The sequence below is a fragment of the Solanum pennellii genome, chromosome 1 (genome assembly GCF_001406875.1).
Source record: "Solanum pennellii chromosome 1, SPENNV200".
Taxonomy (NCBI): Eukaryota; Viridiplantae; Streptophyta; class Magnoliopsida; order Solanales; family Solanaceae; genus Solanum; species Solanum pennellii.
The window spans coordinates 109,034,480-109,053,809 of record NC_028637.1 but is presented as its reverse complement, the minus strand read 5'-3'; the positions used below and the strand labels follow the sequence as shown (position 1 = coordinate 109,053,809).

General features: G+C 33.5%; 3 protein-coding genes across 4 annotated transcripts; 1 reads left to right on the top strand and 2 right to left on the bottom strand.

The window, feature by feature from the left end:
- On the top strand, positions 1–2,208 carry LOC107001128 (probable flavin-containing monooxygenase 1). The gene is made up of 5 exons (XM_015199293.2): positions 1–525; positions 786–1,023; positions 1,085–1,260; positions 1,348–1,709; positions 1,781–2,208. Exons 1-5 carry the CDS (start codon positions 97–99, stop codon positions 2,124–2,126), a joined length of 1,551 nt encoding a protein of 516 aa, XP_015054779.1. The 5' UTR covers positions 1–96; the 3' UTR covers positions 2,127–2,208.
- A 243-nt stretch (positions 2,209–2,451) lies between these two features.
- On the bottom strand, positions 2,452–10,742 carry LOC107001117 (protein DETOXIFICATION 45, chloroplastic). 2 transcript variants are annotated; one of them, XM_015199284.2, is made up of 15 exons: positions 10,609–10,742; positions 9,258–9,655; positions 8,041–8,228; positions 7,258–7,401; positions 6,951–7,117; positions 6,044–6,179; positions 5,379–5,475; positions 5,153–5,253; positions 4,828–4,991; positions 4,436–4,507; positions 4,225–4,341; positions 3,974–4,069; positions 3,768–3,889; positions 3,381–3,453; positions 2,452–2,825 (listed from the first exon to the last, which is right to left on the bottom strand). In XM_015199284.2, the coding sequence occupies exons 2-15, from the start codon at positions 9,608–9,610 to the stop codon at positions 2,814–2,816; spliced, it is 1,842 nt and encodes a 613-aa protein (XP_015054770.1). In that variant the 5' UTR covers positions 9,611–9,655; positions 10,609–10,742; the 3' UTR covers positions 2,452–2,813. The 2 variants fall into 2 exon arrangements, with proteins under 2 accessions (XP_015054770.1, XP_015054772.1); XM_015199286.2 differs by having other exon boundaries at positions 2,536–2,825; positions 3,381–3,438; positions 10,609–10,674.
- Positions 10,743–11,883: 1,141 nt separating this feature from the next.
- LOC107001108 (lysM domain-containing GPI-anchored protein 2) lies at positions 11,884–13,522 on the bottom strand. The gene is made up of 4 exons (XM_015199280.2): positions 12,724–13,522; positions 12,413–12,533; positions 12,165–12,346; positions 11,884–12,087 (listed from the first exon to the last, which is right to left on the bottom strand). Exons 1-4 carry the CDS (start codon positions 13,364–13,366, stop codon positions 11,996–11,998), a joined length of 1,038 nt encoding a protein of 345 aa, XP_015054766.1. The 5' UTR covers positions 13,367–13,522; the 3' UTR covers positions 11,884–11,995.
- Between the last annotated feature and the right edge of the window lie 5,808 nt (positions 13,523–19,330).

Below are 19,330 nucleotides of genomic sequence, written 5' to 3'. Positions count from 1 at the left end.
AGATTAATTATTAGTTAAGAAGTGAATGGAATTAATGATAAGTGTTGTTATAAAAACTGAACCATGAATCGGCACATTAAGAGTAAGTAAGAGAGAATGGCAAATTGTGATGGGAGAAGGATTGCAATAATTGGAGGTGGAATTAGCGGTCTGTTGGCCTGTAAATATGCAATTTCTAAAGGATTTGATCCAATTGTGTTCGAGTCAGAAAGTAGCATCGGAGGTGTTTGGAGTAAGACTATTGAGAGCACTAAACTGCAGACACCAAAACCCCTTTACCAATTCTCTGATTTTCCATGGCCAGATTCCGTAACCGAAGTGTTCCCCGATCAACACACCGTGTTGGAGTACATTAAATCCTATGCACGTCACTTTGATTTGGTCAGACACATTCAGTTCAATAACAAAGTATTGAGCCTTAGCTATGATTATGAAGATGAAGATGAAGATGAAGATGATGGAGAATGGATGTCTAAAGGCAAATGGAACGTCACTGTACAACAAACTCAAACCCTATCCACAAAGGTAACCCTCAAATAGTTATGCTTTATCATAAATACTCTATTCAATTCATTGAGATTTGGATAAAAGCTACTACTAACTGAAGCATCAAATTCTCATTACTAGTAATAGAATTACCAAACATATTTTGATTTGTCAAGAATGAAAAGTACAAAAGGAAATCAAATTAGGAATATTTGACATAGTATATTTCAAATTCATTTAATATTATTATAGGTTGGGTTTTATTAAATAAGATATAAGATAAAACTCTTTTGTTGTAGGTATACCAAGTCGATTATGTAGTAGTTTGTGTGGGAAGGTTCAGTCAAGTTCCAAACATTCCTGAATTCCCTGAAAACAAAGGCCCTGAAGCTTTTGAAGGGAAAGTAATCCATTCAATGGATTATTCAAAGATGGACTCCACAACTGCAACCGACTTGGTCAAAGGAAAACATGTAGCTGTCGTTGGATTCCAAAAATCAGGACTGGACATTGCCATGGAGTCCTCCACAGTAAATGGTATCAACAAAATTCAATTCTTCACCTTTTGTTTTCTTCTCTTAATAAATCAATTTTGCAGGGGTTGAACGTCCGTGCACCGTAATAGTCAGGACACCACATTGGAACGTTCCTGATTATTTCCCTTGGGGATTCCCAATGGCAAAACTCTATTTGAATAGATTCTCAGAACTTACAGTGCACAAACCTGGTGAAGGCCTTCTTTTATATCTCATTGCTACAATTCTCTCACCTCTGGTAATTCCTTCCTCTTATTAATTATCTAATCTAATTAAACTAGTATTCTTTTATAGTATCTCATGGCTATATATACACATTTTACAGAGGTGGGGCTTCTCAAAGTTTGTGGAAAGCTATATAAAACACAAGCTCAGGCTTTCAAAGCACGGGATGGTGCCAGATCATAGTTTCTTAAACGAATTGAGTGCCTGTTTAATTTCTACGGTGCCTCAGGGCTTCTACGACAGAGTTGAGGAAGGACGTCTCAAACTAAAGAAAGCTAAGAGTTTTGGATTTACCAAACAAGGCATTGTGCTAGAGGGTCAGGCTGAACCCATTAAATCTGACTTAGTCATACTCGCCACAGGCTTCAGGGGAATTGATAAGCTCAAACACATTTTTGAATCACCAAAATATCAGCAACTCATAGCAGGCTCAGATGATTCTGCTGCAGTTCCCCTCTATAGGTAAGTAATACATAAAAACAAACACTTTTTTGTATATATGAACAATAATTATACTTGTGGATTATTATCAGGGAATGCATTCATCCCCAAATTCCACAACTGGCAATCATTGGATTCTCAGAAAGCATAGCAAATCTATACACCTCAGAAATAAGGTGCCGATGGCTGGCAGAGCTTCTTGATGGAAAATTCAAGCTGCCTAGTGTAAAGATGATGGAGAAAGACATAGCTGAATGGGATAAATACAAGAAGAGATACTCAAAGAAGTACTACAGGAGATCATGCATCGGTGCATTGCATATTTGGCACAACGACCAACTCTGCAAGGACATGGGCTGGAATCCTAAGAGGAAAAAGGGTCTTTGGGCTGAGTGGTTTGAACCATACGGACCAATGGATTACACAGGCCCAATATAAGATCACCATCCAACTTCCCATTCACGGGCTTTCTCTTTTGTTTTTTTACTTCTTCCTCGTCCTTGTTTTACAAGTGTGACTTGTCATTTCTTTTCTTTTCTCTTCATTGCAAATAAATTCCACTTCACATTCATTCATGCTGTGTCTGTGCAACACTTTAAGAAACTTAAGGTAGAATGACAATACAACAGTGTTGTTCTCGCAGAAATCAACAGGTAGGCTTTAACACAGAGAACCAAACACTACAAAACTCATTGAACACATCCAAATTCAACAGCTAGTTTGCAAGAACATTAGGGATTGATTGACCTCAAGAAATTCAAGGGATGCTAATTAACCTTCTTTCGCTCTAGCAAAGCTGAATTCGAACACTTCCCTCTAAAAGCAAAAATAAATAAGGAAGTTATGCAGATAAGTAATGTATATACAGATGTTTCAACTTATGTACATAGGACAGACCAAGCCGCAAGGCATTATTGCAGTCATGATGAATCTTCGAACATCCACCACCACCCAGAAAATAACTTAAGTGGGGGGTATAACGGAAAAACAAATATTAAGAAAGCAAGCACCCATGGAGGATAGAGACTCGGTAATCCTATTTTCAGAGAAAAAGACAACATCCAAGAAAGCTAAGTTATAATCATGAATATGAAAGGAGGTGTCATGGTCTGAAATCTAATCCACTCAACTAATAACCTGAAAGAGAACACAGAATAAAATACAATTAATAAACAGAAAATAACATTTATCAGCTGATTAGCAGCACTGGACTATCTTAAAAATTTCAGATGAATAATATTGGATACAAGGTAAACGAAAAATAAAGAAAGAAAAAGAAATCAATAGATTATAATGGCATTGTGTAGTTTAAAAAATGATAACATAGCTTTGTCCCAGTTAATAGAAAGCATCTTATTACTTTACTTGAATACACCAAGTACTCGGTTAAAATTTGGTCATTGTGCATGGGTAATTATTTCATCATCTTTTCCAAGAATGACAGAAGCAGGATATTCATTTCTTTAGTACTAAGATAGCAGACCATCATTTCAAAACTGAATCAGATAAAACAACTGGCGGACATCCCTATATTTTCAGGCTTGTCCTAATTAATTAGTTATGCAACTACTGTAATACAGTACATACAGCGACTGTCATGCAGAGATAACAATATAGGAATTTATTATGCGGGGATGAAGAAGTTTCATCAAAATTTTGTTGCTATACCTTCGAAATGAGAATTCTACTAACCTTAGCTTCATTTGCATCACAATGCAGAAACCACCAAGGACTTTTCTTTGACAATAACCTGAACGTAAAAATGCTTTGTGATAAAGCATGTGATATTAGTGGAAATTTGAAAATTTCAGTTATTCAAACTACTAACACAAGCAGTGCTCATCCAGAGTTCCTAAAACATTACACATATCTAACATTAACTCGTTAAAAATCTCCAATCGATAACGACAGTGTTTATTGCTGAATCAATGGAAATACCTTCCAGAACACAGACAAAGAACAGTACAGATAGCATCAGAAGAATCATGTCCAGGAAAAAATGGAACCACATACGTAATCCCGCAAAAGCACATTTCTACTTGGCATGCATAAAGGAGGAAGATGGCGGGCATCCATTACCTGATAAACCCAGCCATCATGCGTAAGCCCATGAAAAGGGTCAATCCCAACCAAACACCAGGAAGACCAAGAAGTCTAGGAGCACAAAGCAGAAATCCAGATGATATTGCCCCCACCAACATCTGTATGCCAAAGAAAGAACACGACTTCTGAATATAAATATATATACTTGATAAGTATTGAATCATAATGCACTACAAGCTTACCATGGAGTGAGCTGCATAAGCGAAGTCTGAAACACCATAATGGAGGCCATCAAAGATAAACGCAAGAGCATTTATTGGTTGACTGGCACTGACAAACTGCAGCAATTTTGCAATTTTACAATTTTGAACTTAGTTTCTGAGCAATAACCGAACTCTTTAGAGAACCATTCGAAGATAAAAACATCTTACTCATTGGTAAATCACTGACAAATTAAATTTAACCAAATACTCCCAAAGGTTTAAAGACATACCAATAAGCCTGTACTAACCACAGCTAGCACCTCTGTGTCCTTGGTAAATAAAGTAGATAAAGAGCCAAAAGAAACACCTAATGCAGCCGCTAAAAAGACACCTGCAACTAGCCCTATCTGCAAATTATAGGTCCAAACTCCTTATAAGTAGTGTAGAGTGTCTCACAAACTTGCAGAGCTCAACGGCACAAAACAGAAGGGAAGCACAAACCTTTAGAACATAGTGTGTAATTTCAGTTGCCACCACGTAATCGCCTTTTGATAAATAACTAGCAATCAACGCCTGGAAACAAAGTAAAGAGAAGTTGCCCCAAACTGAAAAATTGTGATAAGATGCAAGAGATCAACTATTACTGGTCGAATCCTATAATACATCATCTGACATATGGTATTTGAAAACTTCGAAGCACCAGAAGTAGTTGCCAATTCAAACATGAAGCACACACCATAAACAAGAAAAAGAATTGACATAAGCATATGGGATAAATATACATGCAGAAAAAGACAGATAGGTTCTGATGTAGGAGGTACATGAGAAAAAGAGAAGTTACGAGTTGAATTAGACCCATAGGGATAAAGAGGATTTCATTTATATCAATTTACCTGTGCAGATGCAGCCAGTGCATCTGTGAGGAGGGAGACAGCTAGCCAAACTTGTAAGCATATTTGGTGACCCGCCATTGCTACAGCACCTTGACGGGCAGCCATTGATGTAGCAAGTGTCATTGTGAAAAGGACAGAAAGAGTTCTTCCAATGAGAAATCCACCTATAAATACAAAATTAGAAGAACCCTTTAACTATCATGAAAAGTATACAGATATGAAATGCAACAAACATCAAGAGATTGTTGTGGCACAAGCACAGAGGTGAGCTTGTTTATCATATAGGAGGAATCTTGGAACACGCATCTCAAGAATAACCACTCACCAGATTTTAAATAGCCACCAAATTGCAGCTCTTCAAATCGTGGAGGTAATATCATTACTCTCTGATTTAAATACCACATCATAGAGAAGGCCACTAGGTATCTAGAAAATTGAAGCTTGTAAGTATTTCATCATATAAAGGTAAAGAATTGATAAAAAGAACAAAAGTATAAGACAGTAGAGAAGAAAAGCAAACATGATTACAAAGACTAGAGAGAAATACAAACTGTGAAATGACAGTGGATATGGCAGCTCCGGACACACCCAAGCCGAAATAGTACATAAGTAAGGGAAACAAAAATATAGCTGCAAAGTTCCCAATGCCTGCACAAATAATATGCTACATCATTACAAAGGTACAACTTAGCTCCATTAATATATCTAGGAACGATACAGAATTGCATTTGTAATTACAGCAAATTGCATTTACAAAAAAGCTTTAGATTTTATCCCCTCCGATTTAACTTTTTCATCACAATATATTATTTTAGGGATCAAACATAGTTTACATGACAGTAAGTTTACGAGTACATTAAGCATAAAAACATTATTTTATGTAGTATATAAATAGTATTCTCTAAGAATTTAGATCCAAAACTGGGGGTTATAAAAGGAAATATTTCCATTTTCCACCTTCATCCGTATACATACTGAACATACTCAAGTGCAAATAAGCAATTAAGAATACAGTGGTTAGAGGAGAAGATATATATCTTAGATGACAAAGGTGTTCCAGGTTAATTAGAACGTTATTGAAGGGAACATTGTCTGCCACAAATTTAGGACTTCCAAAAGTTGGAATTTCTATGTCAAAACCGCATAAATGAAACCAGCAGAAAGGATATTGGGCAAGAACTATTATCACTTAAATAGCCAAGGATCCAAGACTTGCCTAAACAGAAGACTGGAGTCTTTGTATCCTTAAATCCACGGAATATGCCTTGAAGGGCCAAAGAAACTACAAATGCAGGAGCACCAAGAGCACGCACAGCAAGAAATTGTTTTGCTGGAACTCTCATAGGTGAAGTCTACAAACAAAACAATTTTTGTAGTAAGAACTCATACAACAATGTGTGTCTGAAGGGCCTGCATAGTGAGAAGAAAATTGTGATGAAATATTTTAGAAAGCCACGAATAACTTTGTTATTTTCCTAACCAAACATAGTCTTATAAGTCATCAAGATTTTTCTCCTCCCAATAACCATGAATCTAGTATACGAATCACAAAATAAAATTAGCTAAATAAAAAAAGAAAACTTAAACCACTCAGGTTGCAAACATGAATTACCAAAATGAAAAACTGAGACAACACAACTTAGTCAAACTAAATAGGTTTTATGTTCCTTAAGATGGAACTCACTATATTATTTCACACTATCAGATTATTAGCAGACATCATCAAATTTCACAGGTTGATATTGAAGTTGCAGCCTAGCATAATAGTTGCAACTTCACTCTGCAAAGTGGTGCATGCTACCAATTTCATAAAGGTCTCTCTCCATTCACTTCTGTTTTCCCTATTAACAGGCTCATCCCTCCGGGGAAAAACGGAAAAAGTAGAATTAAAAAGGAGTCAGTAAAACCAAACAAACTTTGTCTGGCTAAAACAAACATAAAAGTTGTATGAGTTGTAAATTAGCCAGGATGAAAATGGTCTCTTGTGACCCTTATTTAAAACTTTTCATTCTTCAGGATATTATGTTCACTCACGTGCTGAATACATACTTCACACAAATTAAAGCAAGCACAAAAAGAAGGAACTCAAATGAAAGACTGGGAAGTGATATATGCCACCGTACAGATGATATGCCCATTAAACCAAGAAGTAGTTCAGATCCCAAGGCCAAAGCCAAAGCTTCAATTATGCCGATGCCAACAGCTAAAAATAATGCGGTAGACACAGAAGAAAACTGATGCCTTTCTGCTACCCCAGTGGGAAATCTACCATCAGTGCCTTTTGCCCCCTCTGCACAACGTATCGACAAATGTGCGTTATAAAAGTTGGAGCATGAGTCCTAAACCTTTTAGTGGGAAAACCAACTCTGGGTCAGTTGAATACCTAAGCAGTTATAACAATGAATGAGAAAAAGTTAACACTTGATTTACCTGACATGTTAACTTTGGTTGCATTCTTGGCGATGTCTTCAGCGACAAAAGATGTAGCAACACTAAGTAGAGGAATATTAAAAAGCTTTGATATTATGTTAAAAATTGATATTGAGACACCAGCTGAAGCTAATTCCACAGAACCTGTAAGAAAAAAATAACTCCCAAGCTTCAAGAGGAAAGAAGAAGGCATAAAAAGCCAACACCCCCTCCGCCCCTGCATGGTACCCCTCATAAAGGAAAATGGGAAAAACCCAAAAAACCCAAATCCAGCTTCACTGGACACGATCAAGAAAATCAAATTCTTTTAAAGAATACAGATAGGGAATATTATGTTCTTCTAATATCACAAGCTGAAGGATAGCAAACATTTTAAATAGTATAGAAACTAAAGTACATCTGGTAGCCACAACAAAATTAGTTAAGTTATATATGTTAAATCGGTACAAGCATAACCGTTATGCCTACACCATAACAGTTAGCTACAGAAACTACTAGTCCTCATTTGATGAACTACCACCATCGACGAATTAAGGGTCGTCGTTAATATAAGATCCTAAATTCTCTTCCTTAACGACAAATTGATGCTAGTCATTGGCATAAGTTTAATATAAGATCCTAATTTCTCTTCCTTAACGACAAATTGAAGCTAGTCGTTGACATAAGTTTCCGCCACCCCCCGAATAGAAGATTTTTGTACCAGTTCATCTGTGATCTCAGGGATTCTAAAATTCAACCAAAGAGTTACATAAAAATGCTGAATGTGCAAAAGTTCCACCTTACCCAGGCGCCCAATATAAGCAGTCTCCATTAACTGTGCCAAAGGGTCAATGGCCTGTCCAGCAATTGCTGGCAAAGACAGCATCACAAGCTCACGCCTGACATCCTCAGATTGAGATGAACTTGTCGGAGCCTCTTCTATTGATTCACTTTCGACATTTGTTATAATGGGAACAGTCTCATTCAACTCACTGAAGCCAACAAAAGGATTTGAAAAGAAGAAAACTAGATCAGCAGAGAATGTGGACCAGCAACATAAGCTGACTTGAAAACCCTCAAAAAGACAAATCCGTAATGCCACTTTGTCAAGATTTAACCACATAACCGCAATATATATTGTAGCCATTTGAATATCCATATAAAGAATTAACATGTAAACATCAGTATGTTGCGTAGAATACATATTAGGGTCAGTTAAGATCTCTAAGTTTCATCAATGAACCTAACCTCTACAATAATTACTTTGAAAATGTGTAATACAGAGACAACAAGTGTGAAGGCTATACAATTTCAATTTTTTCATAGATGCTAAAGTTCCCAAGCCCAGACAATTAAGACAACAACTGACTGTCCTTGCCCATCTAGGAGGGCCTTTCATTGAGATACCAAAGCTAAAAGTACCAAGATCGTGGACAGGTAATAACCCTGTTACAACAATCTTACTGTAAATATTCTGATGCAAGATGGAAGTAAAAGCTACACGCTAGATACAATGGAAACAGGAGAACTTAATAAGGTGCGGGAATGTGCACTTGTTAGTTGCGACCATCATCAAGGGCAGCACCAACTTCTCTTTTTCGAGCAACCAATTTCAATGTCAAGAAGCTTTGGAAACTGTAAAGTATTAACTATTTCGGATACTAAGATAACTTTTTATTTATTTGGGGGGTGAAGGGGGGGGGGGAACAATCTACTACAACATACCCAATGTATTATCACAAGTGGGGTCTAGGAACAATCTACCTCCGAAAATATCTACTGATAGATTCTTTTTTTTTCTGCCAATTCTAATAAGATCTTACTTCGATACAGTTCATAGTCATAGGAAAAACACTCCAAGTTAGACACAGAGATTGAAGAAGTGACCCTGACAAGGGATTTAGCGAAAACAACGTATGCACATAATGATGGGGAATGACTGCTAGTAGGCCCCTAATCATGTCTGCCAAGCATCAGAAAAAGCTACAATCCAGAAAACTTCAGTAAGATCAGGGTCTTACTCTACTTCTCCCCTTGAGCTTGAGAGATCATCCATTCTCTTTACAGCAGTGGTATATTGCAAATCAGAAGCTTCCGCACCACTCTCTGAACTGCACTTATTGCGGAACCTTAAAGATTTCCGCCTCCTTGGGAAAAGAACAGGTGCATATGAAAATCTTTTGCTTTTTCCAATTGATAAAGAACAACTGTTGCTACCATAAACATTTTTCAAGCTATTCTGACTGATTTTTGAAAAGGAACTACAACGGTCATGTGAGAATCTTAACGAGCAGCATTTGGAAATCTCCTCTTTCACTTCCAATTCAGTAAACCCATTACATAACGCCTTACTGGTCAATTGTGCAGCTGCCATTTTTATAAGCTAGTGTGCCTCACTTCATAATCAAAGTAGAAGGACCTGATAGTCATACAAAAACTTAAGAATGAATATATTGGAATACAGCAACTGAAGAGAGTAAAAAACATAAAGAAGAGGGAAAAAATTTCAGAAAAACAAGAAACTCTCCCAACTGTTTAATCCTAAAAGTGGTACCACTTTTTTGTTTACACTTTCTTTGAATGATTGTTACATATTTAGTCATAATGTAACTAATGTATTGTCTCGTATAGTATTATTTTAATGAATAGAAAATTTGGGCAGATTACACCGTTCTATGTCGTTACATAATGTCACACATCCATAATTTAAATGATAAACTTACAAAAGAAACTAGGGTAGAGGCAAAATAACTATGAAATGTAGGGTAAATGATAAAATAAAATCATTAAATAATAAGTAAAAAGAAAATATTAAGGTAACGACATGACCATACTTAATGGCTTGTTACACGTAACGAAATAGGCAATTTCGGCATTACCTAACAATGGATTAACTATTGATGCAATAAAGTTTTAAGTAACAATCAAAACAAACATTGTATAAAAACTAACAATACAATACAATACAATATAATGGGTAAAAACAGGATCCAAAGAAGTGATAAAGTGCAGAACATTGATTTCGTAGAACAGGACTGATTGTACAGTTGAAGCTATACCGTGTAAAACTCTGGTAACTTTTTTTTAAATTGGATGAATTGTAGACTAGGATGATATGTTTTGATAAATGTAAGGTGGCAACCCTTTTCAAATGTAAATTAGGATGGTATCTTCAAAAAAAAAATGCAAATATGTTAACCTAAAATTCTGTAATGAAAGCAATAAAAAGGCGAGGCGAACCCCCAATAAATACTCTCGTATTTGCCAACCGCAGCAATGGTGGTACTCAAGTTAATAAAGGTAGGCGGTGATTTGAAGAAAGATGAAATACAAATAAAAGGGAATTCAGTGAAACAAAATTGAGTATGATACCTAGTGAAGAGCCTGCCGCCGGTACAGAAGCGAAGGGGCTAACCAGAATTATACTAAGGAAGAAGCAGAGTCGATAAGCCTTTTAAAATCTTAATATTACTACTTCTAGTCGACCCTCTTTTTTTTCTTCCTTTTTTTTTTTTAAGGGAACATCATTTATATGTCCCTTTCTAAAATCAGTTTATTTTAAATAGTAAAATACTATATATGAGTACTATGTTTTTTTAAGGGCAACTTTCACGTATAGCAAATATAAAATTCATATTTGCATACTATAGTAAAATTTGCATAATTGTGCTCCATAGCAAACTTATATATGTATAATTTGCTATACATATACAATTGAACCGAATTGTATAAAGCGAGAAAGAGAGAAATTATATATAATTTGAATTGTATAAAACGAGAAAGAGAGAAATTATATACAACTAGAATTTGTATAAAACGAAAAAGAGACTTGTGCAGGAAATATACAATTGAATCGAATTGTATAAAATGAGAAAGAGAGAAATTATATACAATTTGAATTTGTATAAAACGAGAAAGGCGAAAGAGACTTGGGCAGGGAAATATTTGTGTTGTATAATTATAAGTGTATAGGACGAAGATATATGTATTTGCATGCGTTTATACAATTTTCTATCGCTTTATACAATTGAAAACACAATTTATACAATTCTATTGTATAAAGCGAGATACGCAAGCGACAGGAATAAGCGAGAGAGGGAGAGTGGCGAGCGAGAATATGAGGGTGAAAGGGACTGATAAACATTTTGCTATGGAACACAAATAAATCAAAAAGTAGCTACTATATTTATTATATATTATTAGTTTGTCATTTTATACAATTAGCCTAATTTGGAAAGTTCAAAATTCAAATTTTTGGATTTCTCAAGCTAATATTGAATTTGGTACTTCAGATTTTGAATATTCAAAAAAAATTATTTTGTATGTAAATCCTATTCATTAGAGTCAGTAATTTATTGCTAATCCTATCCCAGTAGGCAAATACTAATGAATCAGATATGTTATCTTTTAGTCATTCACTTTTGTCGATATGAGAGTAATAATTTGTTTTTAGAAGTTCTTTTTTTAGCTTTTGAAATTTCAGAATTGTCTATTTTGGTTGGCAAGCAATTCACTTGGCAGTATATATGATACAAAATGATATTTTTAAGTTGATTTTTCCTCTATGATTATCATAACCTGACTGAAAATATATACTAAAAGACTCTGTTTGTTTGCCGTAGTATGATTCATTTGTAGAATAAAAAATAGATGAGAAATCAAACAGACAAATTGCATTCACCAAAAGAAATGGAGTATCATCTGGAAACAAGTGGGAAAAGAAAGAAATCATCATGTTCGTGGATGACTACTTGTAAACCTAAAAAACTATAACCATGGAGGAGACAGCAACGAGGATGACATTCCATATCCATGTCCCTGGCCTCATTCCGAAAGCGCTATTGTCAGAGGCTGTACCAACAACAAAGCACGTCTTAGCTAGTGTAGTGCATTAGTCTTATCAATTAGAAACCGATGAATGAACTTACCAGGGCAGGTTAACTGAGTGTTTGCGGTGAAAATGGTCTGGTTGCTGTAACCAGCATAAGCACAAGATGTGGAATTACAATCTGTGACATTCCCAATGTACAAGTTATCTAAACCTTGGCACTGCATTGAGGGGCATGTCTTCCAAAGAGATGACTTTATCTGGGATGGTTGGCATTGCAACCTGCAGTAGAAAAGGGATTTATCATGTGATACAACAACAAATGGTAACATCGCTTCAGCTACTTACGTCCAGTTGCTGGCAGCATCACACTTGCACGTTACACAATTGGCAGCAGTGAAGACATATGTGTCATTTGGCACTAGCAAGGGATAGTCCAGTGAGGCATTGCTCACCCTTGATTGGCAAGCTGCAAATCAAACACTCGTTAATATGAATTTTTGAAAAATTGATCTCATTGTTAAAAAACCAGAAGCTTAAACTGTTGTAAGTAACAAGAAATTTTTAATGAACAGGCCAATTTATTGATCTATGCAACTTTTGAGTCAATAATTGGATAATACAATAGAAATGAAAAGGGCAAATAAATATATATATACCTTTAAGGGGAACGTCAAGAACAGCGCCAGCTAAAAGTTCTCTGGGACTTGCTAAACCATTCAACCTCAAAAGGGTTTCCTGGGAAACATTGTACTGCTGAGCAATAGCCTCAATACTGTTGCCACTGCTCACCAATCGACCATAATGAACAACTTTTTCACCGTCAACGTCGTCGCAGCTGCAAGGAAGTGGGATCCACAATTTATCCCCGGGTTGTATCAAATTGGGGTTAGATATATTGTTAACCCTTTGAAGTTCCTCAACAGTGAATAAACCGGCGAAGATGTCGGTAACTATGTGCGATAGGAAGTCGCCGGCGACGACGGTGTAAATGGGGCGTTTGTTGGCTATTCCGGTACCGTTTCTACAGAGACAAGGAAAGGGGATTTTGATGGTTTGATTGGCGGGTAATTTCTCATCCGCAGGGGTATTGACAGGGAGATTGTTGACGCCCAGAAGGGAACGGAGGTTCTTTACGTTGAAGAGTTTCTTGACGGCGTTAAAGGTAGTGGCGTTGGGTAAGGTATAGTCAATAATGGCGTCACAAGTTCCGGGTGAGGTGCAACTGAAGGAAGCTTCAGCCGGAGATGAAACGGTGAGCAGACATAAGATGGACACAAACAGACTCGATAAAGAAACCATTTTCTTTTCCTCTTTCTCTCTGTGTGTGGAAAAATGGACAAGTTACAAAATAATGGCGTTACACATTTGAGTAGTGGAGAGAGGGTGGGTATTATAGTGGACAGTGCGTGTGTGGGGGGGCGAATTAATTCTTTTTGTGAAGAAAAACGCAAAACAGTTTAGACAAAGGAACACTTCTGTTTAGTCTAAATATTCAATTTATTTTAAGATTTAAACTATAATACATGAAAATATATTTAAAATTGTATCAACTTGTTTCCACGTCTATTTTTCTTTTTTGGGTTTACGGAGACGTTAATGCATTTAAATAATACAAAACAAATTCGCATTCTTTGTTACGGGTCAGTTTAGATGATATATAAGTAATATTCAATTCATTCTTGGTGAGATTTCAATTCATTCTTGTTGGATGTGGAAAATCCAGAGTCAGTTCTTAATACCAAAATATTCCACATCTTAATTAATATGAATAGTCTCACAACATTAAATATGTTTTTTGTTTTGTATGGCAATAATAATTAGGTACATTTCAGTTCTTAGTACCAAAATATTCCACATCTTTTCATTTTTGTTTCCGATAGTTGATTTGAAATTTATTTATTTTCCATCTCAATTAGTCTCTAGTATAATTAAGCATCACCTGTAGACTAAGTCAACTAAAATGGAAGAGGGAATTAATTATCAAAATTCAAACAGCCCAAAACCGTTGAACATATATATGTAACGTAAGTGACTAAAAAAGAAAGATAATAATAATAGTGACCTTCACGTGAAAATGAAAGACGAATAGTCCTAGTATAGATAGGGTCCCCAAAGTTCAAAATTTTCCCTCAGCCAAAAAGTGTACTATAATCTTTACCATTTCTGTCCCATAGCAGATAAGAATTATTTTATTTTTTTTCCTCAACTTCATTTGCAACAACTTTTGGAGGAGAAAAAGGAACACACACACTTTAAAACAACATAAACATCAAACTTGTAAATAGAGAAAAAAGGGTTGGAATTATTAGAGGCCAAACATAAATTGACCAGGTGGTTGTTGTGTTGTAATTCATATCATGCTTCTTTTGGGAAATTGTAAGAAATTCCTTTGGGTTTCAAACTAAATATTCCCACCAAAAAGAATCATTAAACTTTGGAAGAACAAACAAACAAACACTTGAGTTGGGATTCCCTAGCCAACAATTACTGTGAAAACCACGTGCACAAGAAAACAACAGCTATTCAGCATTTCTGCCCTCTCAAAATCCACCATTGGAGAGAGCAGTCAGATATCTCTTTTTCAATAGAGGCACCACAAAGTAACATATATAGAAATAGCCATCCCAAGAAATGATGTCCCTCACCTTGAAAAGAGAAAATTCGCCTTCAAAAATACATGACTGCTTTCACAACGGAAATTGTACCTCTCTCGAGTCTCCCCAGGTCTTATGTTCTGAGGCTCCAGGTACCAAACATCACAGACAAAGGTGCATTCTCTGCAATTTCAAACAAATAAGCAATTTCATCTTACTTTCTACTATTCCAAAAGGCCCCAAGTTCCTTCCCATTTATTTCTCTTGTCAAGTTCAAGGTGGCAAATGAAGTTGAGGGTAACTTGAAACAATCTAATGACACCCCACCATCAATGACAAGGTGAAGGACAGTACAAGAAGTCATACCCCTGTTGACCCACTTCAACAGAGATGGGTATAGCACCCATACTCCTTAAGGTTTGAACATAAGCAAATGGAATGCTAGCAAATCTCAAGTGATTAGACGACTGTATTATAATTGGCATGGTGATTTAATAAGTTAATAATTAAAATGCATACAATATTCTAGACTAATTAAAATGCACAAGTCTTATGAACTAGATTGAAAAGTAGTGTGTTCACCAGCTGAACAACATATATTGCAGCTGAAGGACTCTCTAGTTAGTTATAACCATAGGCACTTCATTTTGTATGCACTCTAACCAGGAAATTCTATCTAAGCGAGTCTCGTTGCTTAATATAATTTTCTCCACAGTAAAGCCAAGGATCGATAAAGGAAAACATTGAGAGCAAATGCCAACCAAAGTTGTCATTGCATTAGGATGAGGGGTAGTGAACAACTATATATTGCAGTATGGATTCATAGACAGCCAAGCTGTGTATTTAAATGAGAAAAATAAAATATGATAACAAGAAAAAGAACAAATGGAATTAATTAACAAGATTTGGGGAGCTTCAAAATTCAAAATACAAACAATGGAAGGATTTCACGAAACCTGTCATATGTCTTTTCTTTTCTTTTTTATATAACTCCCTATATGCTTTCCCAACAATTAAGCTAGTATTTTCGAAAACTAAACCATAAACCAAATTAAAATGAAAACTTTACTAAATATTTTTTACAATCGGAATATCTATTTTATTAAAAACATAACTAACTTTAAATATTTTTATATTCATAATATACAAAAAATATATATTAATTTCCAACACATTGTTTATATTTAGGATGCTTCGCCCCAAAATGACTAACACAATCACAATATTGGGCATGGAGACTTCACCTTTCCACGCTTCTATTTTTACTTTTTTATTTCCTTCCCTGGGCTGCAAAGAATTTTTTATCCTCTGATAGCTTCAACATAGAGTGACTATTATTCGACTAAATATCTTAAAAATTACTCAAATATGTGTCATTGTTTTAAAAAATCACTCAACATTGTTTTGTATTAATAAAGTCATTCAACTTATGGATTTTTTTTTTATAAAATCACTGACTTAAACTATTTTTTTAGAAAATCATTATAACCACAAAATAAAAGAGATAATTACACAAACCACCCTTAAAATTTAGTTTTATAGTACTTATTTGCATTGTAGTTTATAATATTATGCTTTAACTCTCTTATTTTATTTTCTTTAACAAATATTTTTTTAACCTAATTATTATTAACATAAAAATTTATGATTTAATTAAATTTCTATTTAACATACATTTATTTAATTTTTTATGATTGATATAATTTCTTCCTTCCATTAATATATACCTTGTCGATTATCTGTATATGATCACATATGTGAATCCATAATGATTAAATGGATATATTTGTTGCTGATTTTGGCTTCATTAAGTTGATCTATACATTCTTTTCATAACCTATGCATTTCATTTAAGTATTTCTTTAAATTTTTTTTCGTTTATGTTGACCAATTTAATAAATGTATTGATAAATGGGTATTTGATTAAATTATATATTTTTATGTTAATAATAATTATTAGGTTAAGAAAATATTCGTTAAAGAAAACAAAATAAGAGAGTTAAACATAATATTATAAATTATAATGAAAATAAGTATTACAAAACTAAGCTTGAAGGGTGGGTTGTGTAATTAGTTTTTTTTTTTTTTTGGTTATAATGATTTCCTAGAGGAATAGTTCAAGTTGAGTAATTTTATAAAAGAATATTCATAAGCTGAGTGATTTTATTGACACAAAATAAAATTGAATGACTTTTTGAAATAATTTTACATACTTGAGTGATTTTTTAAGATATTTACTCAATTATTATTTGAGTAACTTTTTTTTTAAAAAAAAAGTGTCCATTGGTTGTTGTAGTGGATTAATTCTTGTCTAAATTGGAATACTACAAATCTACAATGACAGTTGAATGAAGAAATTTTTTTGCAAAATGTGACTATTTTAGCATTTAATATGATTTCTTATCAATATTTTCAGTATATATTGAAAACGCAATATTGCAATTTATTATTCTTTTGATTTATGTATTTTTTTTAATTTGTTTGATTCGAAAGAACACAATTCTTTAATAACATAAATGAGAAAATTATGGTAGAAAAATATTTTTTAAAAGGAACACATCACTTAAAATTCTCACAAGTTGCAATTTCAAAAGTAATTAATTGTATTACAATATTTCAATATGTGTATTTGTATACATTATGATTTTCATGTTAGTGTGTATAATGTCATTTGTATTTATTTATTAGTCTGTATTCATTTAAATAGTCATTCCAAATGAATTTGTAGTTATTTAATAAGATATTTGTATCCATATACTTGTGTAAACTCATGTTCATTCAGAAAGGGTATAACATTGGTTTGTATATTTTTCAAAAGCGTATATTCTTTCTTAAAATTTCCACACAATTTGTATTTTAGTAATCAAAATGTACAAATTTACAATCATAAACCAATCAAAATTTGTATTTCATGACAAAAATGTATTATTTTTTTTATCATTTATGTATTCCAAAAATATTATATTAAATGTGTAATTTATAGAAAATCTTTCAAATATGATTCTAAATTATTTTATATTTCAAGCATCCAACAAAAAAAAAAAATTCAAACAATTCAAAACTTTTGAATGATTTATCCAAATATTGATATTTGAAAATAACACTTCTTTCCGACTCAATTCAATATTTTTGAATGATTTATCCAAATCTTGACACTTCGATAATGACATTCAAATTCAACATACAAAACATACAAATACTTTTGTATTTCAATACTCTAGTAAAGATTGAAAATCTTTTGAATAATTTCTAAAATTTCTTAGAGAAATGGAGGATTTTAATTTTAAAAAGTTAAGGATCAAATTATTTGAGATTATGGAATAATGAAAGAAATCTTGTTAGGAAAGAAAAAAAATTAAAGAGAAAAAATCGGTAATTGAGTGTTTTGTCTTTTCTTTTCACCAGTAAAAGAGTCAGAAAGTAGGCCCAATTCAAGAAATAAAAGGAAAATAAATGAATTATATTTTATTTGCCAAAATATTGATATTTTTAATAATTATTATGATGTGTAGATATTTTTAAAGGAAAATTATGTTAGGAGTTTTTGGCTACTTAGTTAATTTATGGTTGAATTATATATGTGGGCTCAAGTGGACTTAAACCTTTTAGATTAACGTGGCCTATTCAAAAAAACTTATCACATTGCGTTGCACCCTTTTCTAGACTTCTTGTGATGAAAGATCATGTCATGGATATGGATGAAACAATATTTTGTTTTAATTTTAGGAAAAATTGTAAGTATTTTTGAGTTAGTTTTTAAGACAGTTGCATTTACCTTTTGAACGTTGGCAAGACACAAATCATCACACTATTATTTATAACATTGATACTTTGACAATAAGCAAAGTTTAGATGTTGAACCAAATAAGTACTACTCCATTAATAAAAATCTGACACAAAAAATAATTAATGGATTGTTTGAAGTTTGAAGTGCACAAGTATCAACATGGTCTTTGGGTCATTTATTATAAAATTGTCCGTTACTAGTACCAAATTCAAATGAAACAAAATGAGTCAGTCCATTTTAACTTCTTACTAATATTTGGTTGAGTGAATCTCAAAATTAGAGACAGAGGCTCCTTCCTTTAAATATGAATAAAAATATGGATTACACCAAATATTTCAATAGGCCGACTTTGTCTTGGCCTATGGGTTAGTTAATTAATGTTGTTTTAATTCATTTTTTTTGAAATTATAATTAATAAAGATAAAATTATAATTTTACTGTGCTAATTAGTGTTATCTTAATATATTTGACATTTCTAAACTAAACAATTAAATAGGGATGGAGGGAGTACTTATTATGATTTCTCTATTTATAAGTACAAAATTTTCTATAAAATTCACCCCATTAATACCTTCAGTGATGGTAAATATTCCCTCTGTCCATAGTTGTTTGACAGGTATACTAAAAATAGATGTCGAAGATTAATTGTCAATTTAAACAATCAATAAAATAATTAGTAATTTTTTTCAATTCTTTGCTTAATAATTACTCCATTTTGTTCAATTGAAAAGTTATGTAGACTTTTGATATTTTTGGTATAATAGAATTACATTCATTAATCAAATTACACCTTATATTAATTTTTTTTAAAAAGAAGTGCATGACCTTATTCTAATAAACAATTGTGAACGGTAAAACAATCATGGACGAAGAGAATGACAA

Bases quoted from the DNA above. Each gene is read 5' to 3' on its own strand.
- LOC107001117 (XM_015199284.2), bottom strand. From the start codon at position 9,610: ATGGCAGCTGCACAATTGACCAGTAAGGCGTTATGTAATGGGTTTACT. The intron at 5,476-6,043 runs GCAAGTCTTGGA...TTATTTGTGCAG, and splicing joins GACTCCAGTCTTCTGTTTAG to GCATTGGGAACTTTGCAGCT. The intron at 3,454-3,767 runs GTAATGGATGCC...TTTATCACAAAG, and splicing joins ATGATGGCTGGGTTTATCAG to CATTTTTACGTTCAGGTTAT.
- LOC107001108 (XM_015199280.2), bottom strand. From the start codon at position 13,366: ATGGTTTCTTTATCGAGTCTGTTTGTGTCCATCTTATGTCTGCTCACC. The intron at 12,347-12,412 runs GTAAGTAGCTGA...TTTCTACTGCAG, and splicing joins GATGCTGCCAGCAACTGGAC to GTTGCAATGCCAACCATCCC. The intron at 12,088-12,164 runs GTAAGTTCATTC...TTGTTGGTACAG, and splicing joins CACTCAGTTAACCTGCCCTG to CCTCTGACAATAGCGCTTTC.
- LOC107001128 (XM_015199293.2), top strand. From the start codon at position 97: ATGGCAAATTGTGATGGGAGAAGGATTGCAATAATTGGAGGTGGAATT. The intron at 1,024-1,084 runs GTATCAACAAAA...TCAATTTTGCAG, and splicing joins GGAGTCCTCCACAGTAAATG to GGGTTGAACGTCCGTGCACC. The intron at 1,261-1,347 runs GTAATTCCTTCC...CACATTTTACAG, and splicing joins CTACAATTCTCTCACCTCTG to AGGTGGGGCTTCTCAAAGTT.